The sequence below is a fragment of the Penaeus chinensis genome, chromosome 31 (assembly GCF_019202785.1).
Source record: "Penaeus chinensis breed Huanghai No. 1 chromosome 31, ASM1920278v2, whole genome shotgun sequence".
NCBI classification, from domain to species: domain Eukaryota; kingdom Metazoa; phylum Arthropoda; class Malacostraca; order Decapoda; family Penaeidae; genus Penaeus; species Penaeus chinensis.
In genome coordinates, this window is record NC_061849.1 from 27,372,588 (window position 1) to 27,382,587 (window position 10,000).

At 35.6% G+C, this 10,000-nt stretch overlaps 1 protein-coding gene across 1 annotated transcript in view; it reads right to left on the reverse strand.

Annotated features, from left to right (window-relative positions):
- Positions 1–6,918: 6,918 nt before the first annotated feature.
- Positions 6,919–10,000, reverse strand: part of LOC125041801 (potassium voltage-gated channel subfamily KQT member 1-like) — a 649,090-nt gene continuing 646,008 nt past the window's right edge. Inside the window, exons 12-15 of the mRNA XM_047637112.1 lie at positions 9,476–9,608; positions 7,954–8,110; positions 7,542–7,664; positions 6,919–7,309 (exon numbers count right to left, since the gene is read on the reverse strand). Of these exons, the coding sequence (XP_047493068.1) occupies positions 7,205–7,309; positions 7,542–7,664; positions 7,954–8,110; positions 9,476–9,608 (518 nt within the window). The 3' untranslated portion in view covers positions 6,919–7,204. The remainder of the gene's footprint in view (positions 7,310–7,541; positions 7,665–7,953; positions 8,111–9,475; positions 9,609–10,000) is intronic.

The following is a 10,000-nucleotide window of genomic DNA, read 5'->3' on the forward strand; positions in this document are numbered from 1 at the left end:
TTATGTTTATATATATATATATGACCCTAATGCACTTTCCCTTCCCCATATGATATTTAGAAAATATTTTTTCAGTGGACTTTCTTTTCTTTAAAGTTTACTACATTTTCTCGCCTCAAAAGATTAAATATCAAATCACTTTACACTATCTCATACAAACTTCTTTTTTTGGAAACAGAGATTGGACCTTATTACAGATTTATATCATTGGTTATAAACCTTTATTTCAAATTACAGAAAAGTCCACTTATATATTCGAAGACAGGAAAAAATCTTAATATAGCATAATACATACAGCAAGTGAAAATGTTTATTTCTTCTCATTTTTTTTTATCTGCCAAAAAAGCTGGCCTATGCGAAGCCTCTATCCCCTCTCAAGGCTAGAGGTCGCTGATATAAAGAAGTGGACAGAGGCGCGTGTGGGGGATAAAGAATGGACAGACAACCCAGGCCGGTCGTTGTGGCCGTGTGGGGAAAAAAAAAACCCGAATCACTGTCATCATATGGAGAGAAAATAAAAAATCTCCTTTTTGTGACCCTGGTCTTGCCCGTGAGAGGTATGATATTAGCAAGTGACAAATATTTATCTAATCAGGTAGAGAGGAATTCAGTAATATTTACAATAATATGCTGAATAAAAAACTATCATCTATGGCCTATGAATATATAATCCTACAGGCTTGAGGCGCCGTCAAAAGTTGTATAATGATATGAGATAAAATTCTAACTGTACTCCTAATAAATATTTCCAGCAGTCACGCTAACATAAAAGATGCTCTAACCATGAAACAGACCTTAGCTTAAATATATGTGGCTCAAATCTGCAATACTTTTTTTTCTATATGCACTTCTTTTACAATCCATCAAAATAACCAACACTCTTAGTCGAAGAAAATCAAGTAAAAGAAAATGAAAATGAAAGTGATTGTTATTCCTACGGTCGGTGGCTCTTCTTCTCGCTAATTCACCTAAATACAATCCTTGAAAGAAATTTCTGCAGGCTGCACATAATCAAAGGAAGCAGATTTCCTGAATGACGTATCTGATCAGTAGGTGATTGTGTGTGTATGTATGTCTTAGCGTATCTTCGAATAGAGAAATAACGAAACATGCACCAATGTATTCATATATATAATATGCGTATATACAATCGTTTTACTGTAATTGTCTTCATGAAATAAACGTATCTAGAAATGAATATTGATTCCTTTGAGAACGAAAAGATATTTCGAGTGGTGAAACTACCATTTACATACCTTTCAGCAAATGCCATTCACAGCAATGATTCAAGAAAAAACAATTCAATCGGCAAAAACTTGAATTCTCACCCTTATTGCGTTATCGCCGAAGGTTAAAAATCGGTAGTTCTGTCTCCGGTAACTGGTGATTACTTCTGTGACACACACAAAAAAACACGAAAAAAATATGAACGATCACAGATGGTCGGTAAGTGATAGCTGAGAGAAAGACTGAATCATACATAGTACAATGCACGGTATAAGGCAAAATTTTCTTACTGTGTTTATTGATATACCCAAGTACATGATCACTAGAGGCTGAAGGTAGAAGATCGTAACACCAAGGTAAAAAACAAGTTTCAGGTTGATAAATTTCTCAGATGAATTTTCTTAAATATCACAGGCAAATTTAGATGTAATTGATTACGTCACGATTGTAACCAAAAGCTGAATGCCTTTAATGTTGAAACTGATATTAGGAATGCCAGCCATGGCTCTACCAGCAAACTCCAGCGATCATCACAAAGTTTCAGAAAGGCAGAATCGAGAGTACAAAAAGACATACAAATCTGTAAATCTCCTTGAGCGACGTCCTCTTCTACATATTATACAACTACACTGCTCAAAAGCTATTGTCAGATGTTAACAAAGCAATAGTAAAGGACCTAACGCTAGCACTAAACTTCTGCTGGAGATCTCGTTAAGAAATATAACGCTGGGAAACTGCCTGCTCTTGTTTCAGTTTGTGCCGTGTCATTAAGCAAAGCTGAAGCTGGTCACCCTCAGCAATGCATTTGGCTCTAAGATGAAATTCATCATCGTCAGTAATGCATATTCTTTCAACGCCTACACTCCGTACGCTTGTCTTGACATCCACCCAAACAAGAAATTAACAAGATCGACAGCAGACTAGAATATCAATGAATCATAGTTTATCAAGCCAACCGTAACTAGACATATTAGTGAACAGTGCAGTATCATCTATGGACATACAGTGAATGACGGTGGCATTGTTCATAATCAATTAGAAAAATAATGTAACTTGACCTTTACCAGACGTCATAGAAAGGCTGTCACTCATCAGACTGTAGTGTCTGACTCTGAAATGAAACAAAATCTACTCTACTTATGGCTGGTGAGAGAAATGTACAAGTTACAGTATGTACATCTGAGATTTGGTCCTGTAGCTCCAGCACTCCGATAAGATTTTGTTTTAAAGAACAGAATCTGTTAAGTTTATCGTGAGATTGTTCACAAGCAGAGATTTAAAGCGACCATGTTGATTTTTATAAAGAAAATTGTGTATGATTGTTCGGCACTTCCCATACAAACATTGTCGCGAAATCAAAGAGAAAACGGCACACATATATATACATGGCATTTTATTTTGTCTCTTCAAGGTGTCTGCAAATCATGATTACTAATTATTCACAAAAGGCTCGTCTTCCAGACGCGTCAAACTGTGAAGTACTATACAGACTTCAAGAACAATATATACATATACGTACATACACACGTACATACATATGTACATACATACATACATACATACATACATACATACACACGCGCAAACACACACATATACATATGTGTGTATATAAACATATATATATATATATATATATATATATTCATATATATATGTATATATAACATATACATATACATATATATATATATATATATACATATACACATATACATATATATATATATATATATATATATATATAAATAATATATGCATATATATACATAAATATACATACATATATATATATGCCTATATATACATATATATGTAAATAATCATACCATTTAAGTAACCATGTTTGGTTACCATTAACACTATAGCACGGCACCACCGGAGTAATAAATTGGGACAGAAAAAGTGAGCAGTAGATACTGCTTACATGTACTTTAAAATCACAATACAGGAGTTATTATTCCGTCGCATCAGTGTTCTACTAGTTGAATCACTGGGCTTATGCAAATTACGAAAGTGCAGAGAACTTGGTGCAGAGTATTCAATGGGAGGTCAGCCCTTGGCAAAACGATTTGGCTTGATATCAAACATATTTATGTGTATATATATCTATATCTATATATATACATATATATATATATATATATATATATATGTGTGTGTGTGTGTGTGTGTGTGTGTGTGTGTGTGTGTGTGTGTGTGTGTGTGTGTGTGTGTGTGTGCGCATATATGTATATATATATACATATATATACATATGAAATATGTATATGTGCATATATGTATATATATACATATATATACATATGAAATATGTATATATACATATATGTATATATATACATATATGTATGTATATGCGGGTGTGTGTGTGTGTGTGTGTGTGTGTGTGTGTGTGTGTGTGTGTGTGTGCGCCTGCGTGTGCGTTTCTGCATACACACACACACATATATATGTATATGTGTGTGTGTGTGTGTGTGTGTGTGTGTGTGTGTGTGTGTGTGTGTGTGTGTGTGTGTGTGTATGTGTGTGTGTGTGTGTGTGTGTGTGTGTGTGCATGTAAATATATGGATAACTATATATATATATATATATATATATATATATACATATATATATGTACGTATGTAAATATATACTTATATACACTGCATATATCAATATCAGGTTATTCTAATTTTGAGAGTCAACTATATTTCTCGCGGTAATTGGAAAATCTATCCAACGTGTTCACTTTCAAGTCATGTTTTCTGATAGTAATCAAGATGATGATGATGATGAAGATATCAATGAAAATAATAATGATAACAATAATAATAACCATTATGATAACAATAATAATAGCAACTACAATAATAATGATAATAATGATAAGGATAACCATAATAATAATGAGCATGATAATAATGATAATAATGATAATGATAATGATAATAATAATAATAATAATAATGATAATGATTACAATAACAATAATAATAATAATAATAGTCATAATAATATTAATGATAATAATAATAATAATAATAAAAATAACAATATTGATAATAATAACAATAATGATAATAATAATAATAATGATAATAATAATAATAATAATAGCAATATAGTTATATGATACTAATGATAGTAATTATGATAGTAATAAGATCATTATGATAATAATAATAATAATGAAGTAATAATAGTAATAAGGATGATAATAATCACAATCAAAATATAAACAATAACAGCTCTAGTTCACATCTCATATAACACTATGGGGTTTGAAGAGCTAATTTTCCCCTTTGCAATATTAAGTTTAGGAAAGCTACTCTAGGATTCTTCGTTATGGTCTGTCTTCGTCTGTTTATATTTCATAAGGGACTTTATTGTCTTGTTTTTGCAATGGAACAAAACCATATCATGACTAATCGTTGATCTGTCAACAGAAATGTACTTCATTGCTGTCTATCTTATACACAGTTCTTCCAAAAACAAAACAGTCTTAACTATTTTGTATAATCTATGTGTATTGTTCCCGGAAAATCACCGCTGGTTAGCACTATATTTAGCAATGTACTATATACTGAAGGTATAACTATTTTTAAGCCAGAAAACATGACTAGAGAGATTTATTAATATTGTACAGTAAAATACTGCGCTATGTGTTCAAATCTAAGTAGTTTTGCCTACATGTAAATAGGCAGACACCTGGTATTTTTATATTACCACCAGAACCTCGATGACAAAACTCAAGTGCAAATGTATTCTGTGAAGACTTATGTACACGGATGATAGAAAACGAGGTAGCTCTCGCACTGAGCTATTATGCATTTTCGTGTGAATAACAATGCAATTTTCTTCCTCGCCTCTCTCCAGCAAATTTGAGTTCCATCGATATCAGTGTAAAAGTCTGATAGCGGGGCTTAAGAACGATTTAGGTAACGACAGGTGAAATAGATGTATAGTATACATGTTTACAAATGTAACTGTTAGAAAATGGATGGGCTTATCGAAGATATATATATATATGTTTTGTTCCAAATTATGGATGGCTGTAGGAATAAAGAATTATGCACTGTATATTATCTTTTAACACAACAAATCAATTGATTTTACGAATTCATGCTGCATAACATGAAAACACTTTTTCAGAGGAATAAAGATGCACAGCCATTGAAAATATGACTTGCGTAATTTCGAAACTAACTAAAACTCACATGGTTTTTCTTCTTCTTTTGCAGTCCATAAAATGTCCTTCCACTGATTTTTGAAATAGATGCAATGTTATGGATGTCTATAATTCACGTTTGTTTACTTTTGGCGAGGTTTAGCCAATTGGTTTCGCTTGAAATATAATACAGACAAGGATTTAATATGCCAAATATTTTGATACCTCCAGAATTAAGATTTCGTTCGCTTAACTGATAAAAAAAAAAAAAAAAAAAAAAAATGAACAAGTCAACTTCAATGAATATTTAGTTACTTTCTCTCTTGTGTAGCAATTATAAGATTTATATGTCGTGCTTAGGTAGAACAAAAGTAAACACACGCACACGCACACATACACATATTGGTATGTATCGGTATAAGTGGAAAAGGAATACGCAGGTTTTTTTTGTGTATGTATTAGTAAATATATACATAAGAAAGATCAACATTGGCAGACTAACAGACAGAGAGTATATACAAAATTATGTATATACATATATACATACATACGTACATACATATATATATACACATATATATATATATATATATATATATATATATGCATATACATATACATATATATACATATATATATATATATATATATATATATATATATATATATATTTTATATATACACACATATACACACATATATATACATATATACATACGTATATATATATATATATATATATATATATATATATATATATTTATATATATATATACATACACAAACAAACATACAGAGAGAGAGAGAGAGAGAGAGACGGGGAGACAGGGAGAGACCAATAGGCAAACATGGACAGAGAGTGTTTTTGTGTTTATTTTTTATTTATTTTTTTGTACGTATGTGTGTGCGTGCGTGAGCGCAAAATAATCCACAACCATTCCAAACATAGACTAAAATTATGCAGAGTCATAACTTACAAGTAAAGGAAGCGGCCTGTTGCTTCAGTTCACCCTCAACTTGAAAAGAAAACGAGACTTATTTGGGGATAAGCTACACAAGTCAATTCCAGGCCGTTTAGTCTGTGTCATATCATCATCAACCGTAGACTTTTTTCAGATGCGAAACACGGCACACATACTTGCAAATCCTCGCGCTTGCAATACTGATAATGGTTAACACACACTCAGAAGAGAGAGTCAGTTCGAACCGAACACACCCACTGCTCAACGATTTAAACTGGCAGACGTCTCATCGAAAAATAAAAGTGTGAGCTCCGTGGGACCAGTTACAACGCCACAGTACGGTGCAGCAGGATGGCAGCAACCAGAAGGACGTGATGACATACAAGGTACCAGGACCAGGCTGCAGATGCGAGCCGTGGACTAGCTGCAGGTCAGGCATCGCCACTTGACCGTCGTATTCACTGCTTGATAATATATCATATATATAACCTATATATTTATATTATTATATATACAGATACACACGCAAGGCGCGGGTGTATTTCCCAACGTAAATATGTACTGTTACATATTTAGAAAATATAGATATATACACATCTTTATCCTGCATATTACGATAGTACAGTTTCCAAGGTTAGATGACGGTGCGTAAGTCTGTCTTTGTTTTCCATACAATGATCAAATTCAATACAACAATGACATGGGAAGCTATCGTTCTGCAAAACTTGGCGAGATATATCACGAAAATATGCTATTTCAACTTGCCAAACAAACAAACAACCAAGAAAATACATATCAACAGATCAAATGAGATAAACAGACCGAAAAAGAAAACAAAAAGAAAACGACTACACTAGCATCGCTATACATGGTCGTCCGGGTTGCGTATCTCAGGTAACTGGGTTTTCTGGGAGAGAGCGTTGCACACGAACAGCATCTGGTCCAGCTTCTTGTCCAGGAGAAGCAACTGTTGCGAAGAAAACAAGAGGAGAGGATGCTGTGGTTACATCAGAACAAAAAAACACAAAAAACAGATGCACATCAACCGTTATTTCCGTGACACGAAAAAAAAAAGCAGAACGTGCATATCATTATTTATGATAACAATGAATAACAATGCACCATGTGATTATAAAGCATGGGCATTCGTTATAAAAAGAAGCCGCAGGTCAACTGAAGCCAACGGAAGTTCCTCTCACCTGTTGCTCCACACGGTAGAGCCTTGCACCAATCGTCATGGGTTTGACATTGCCTGACTTGTCGATGCCCGCAAGGTAACTCCCAGGCTTCCCAAGGGTCTGGTCGAGGCGGCGTTGGAGTTCCTGCAGAAACAAGGACGTGTACGTGGAGGGAAATCTATACTCGATTATCAAATAGATGGTAATGAGTAGGCACAGCGGCAGACGTGGACCTCCCATACGTACTTGAAGACATATGTAGAGGAAGAGCACATGCTGATATACATTCATGTCTGTACTTGGGTAGATACGGGAAGATAAGCTAGTCATGGAAATATAGACAGGTAGATCGTCACTTGCATACCAGTTACCTATTGATCAACCACCTAAAGACAGTCAGTAATACCAAAATCTCTCTAGTGAAATGCCTTACCTTGATTCTGACCATCATGTTGAGATGCCCTTGGCTATACTGCTCGATGACGTCACGCACATCATACGGTTTCCTGGCTTGCTGGAACTTCCTCCTCGCCACGAAATACTTGATTTTTCTAATTGCTCGGATGGCGTTACGGTGAGCCTCGGTTAATCTGTGGACAAGGAGCCTACAGTGCGTCAGGTGACTTAGTGAGAGAGGTCTGGAGTGCGTTCTCTGTGAACACTTTCTCCTCTCGACATAGTGTGTGTTCTCGTTACACTCATACATACATGCTACATATGTGTACATGCACACACACATGCATACACATGTAATTAAAACAGTGCAATGGAAATCTATCATGACTCAAGAAAAGAGTTTCTTCAATTTCTACGAGTAATTGTATACATAGAAATACTACGCTTACAACCAGTCTCTCTAGGTCTCTCTCTCTCTCTCTCTCTCTCTCTCTCTCTCTCTCTCTCTCTCTCTCTCTCTCTCTCTCTCTCTCTCTCTCTCTCTCTCCCAACCTCCCTCAATCCCTCCCTCCTCCCCCCCCTCTCTCTTTCTCTCTCACCCAACCCAGCTTCCCTCCCTCCCTCCTTCCTTCCCTCCCCCCCCCCCTGTCTCTCTCACCCAACCTCCCTCCTCCCCCCCTCTCTCTCTCTTTCTCTCTTACCCAACCTCCCTCCCTTCCATCTTCCTTTCCTCCCCCCCCCTCTCTCTCTCTCTCTCTCTCTCTCTCTCTCTTTCACCCAACCTCCCTCCCTCCCTCTCTCCCTCCTTCCCTCTCTCTCCCCCTCCCACCTTCCTTCCCCCCCCCCCTTTCTCTCTCTCTCTCTCTCTCTCTCTCTCTCTCTCTCTCTCTCTCTCTCTCTCTCTCTCTCTCTCTCTCTCTCTCTTTCTCCCTCCCTCCCTCCCTCCCTCCATTCAACCCTCTCTCTCTCTCTCTCTCTCTCTCTCTCTCTCTCTCTCTCTCTCTCTCTCTCTCTCTCTCTCTCTCTCTCTCTTTCTTTGTCCCTCCCTCTCTCTCTCTCTTTCTCTCTCTCTCTCTCTCTCTCTCTCTCTCTCTCTCTCTCTCTCTCTCTCTCTCTCTCTCTCTCTCTCTCTCTCTCTCTCAACCTCCCCCCTCCCTTCTCTCTCTCACACACACACACACACAATAACAGAACATTTGACAATAAGTATAACATGCATGAATGTAATACACCTTCAATAACGGCAATTCAAAATACAATCCCTTCTTGTATGACCAAATATACGAGCGAGACATATAGAATGAAAATAACACAACAAACACCTTTTGAAATCCTGAAGTTAAGAATAAGGAAGACAGTAAATAAGAGTAAATGATACTATCAAACATACATAATAAGTAGGCAAATAAGTAAATGAGAATAAAGGATAATATAAAAAAATACATTACAATTAGCCAGATAAGTAAATGAGAATAAATGACAATATCAAACATACAATACCAAGTAATCAAATAAGAATAAATAATGAGATGAAGTAAAATACAATCGATAAGACTTACGAGGTGAATCCTAAGGGTTCGTCGTTGTCGATGTCTATTTCGTCGGAAGCCACTTCTGTCACGGAGGAGGCTTGGCTGTGGAGCGCTGACCCTCGAGAGACCCCTTCGCGACGGATGCGGTTGGGGGTCCCTGCTGTGGGAAAGCGGTTAAGGCTCATGCAGAAAAATATATTTTTTTGAAGTCTGATTTTTTTTTTGGGGGGGGGTTAAGGAAGTAGAATAAAATAAAGATTATTGGATATGTATATATCAGTTTTCTTTTTTCTTTTGTTTCTTTCGGTTTTAATGGTAACTTTTTTATTTATTTATTTTTTCATGAAGAGATGCTGTGGAAGTAATAGTGAGTTGGTCAGTGATTGTGGCTTTAGACTGATTGACCGAAAAGAAAGAATGGTTTGAATGCTGCTTATTCATCAATAATAAAAGAAGTTTCAGTAATTTCCACATTTCTCTCGCTAATATGTCAGCATGAAATTTGATCTCTCCCCCAAACTTAACCATAGATGACAAAGCAATAATTATTCA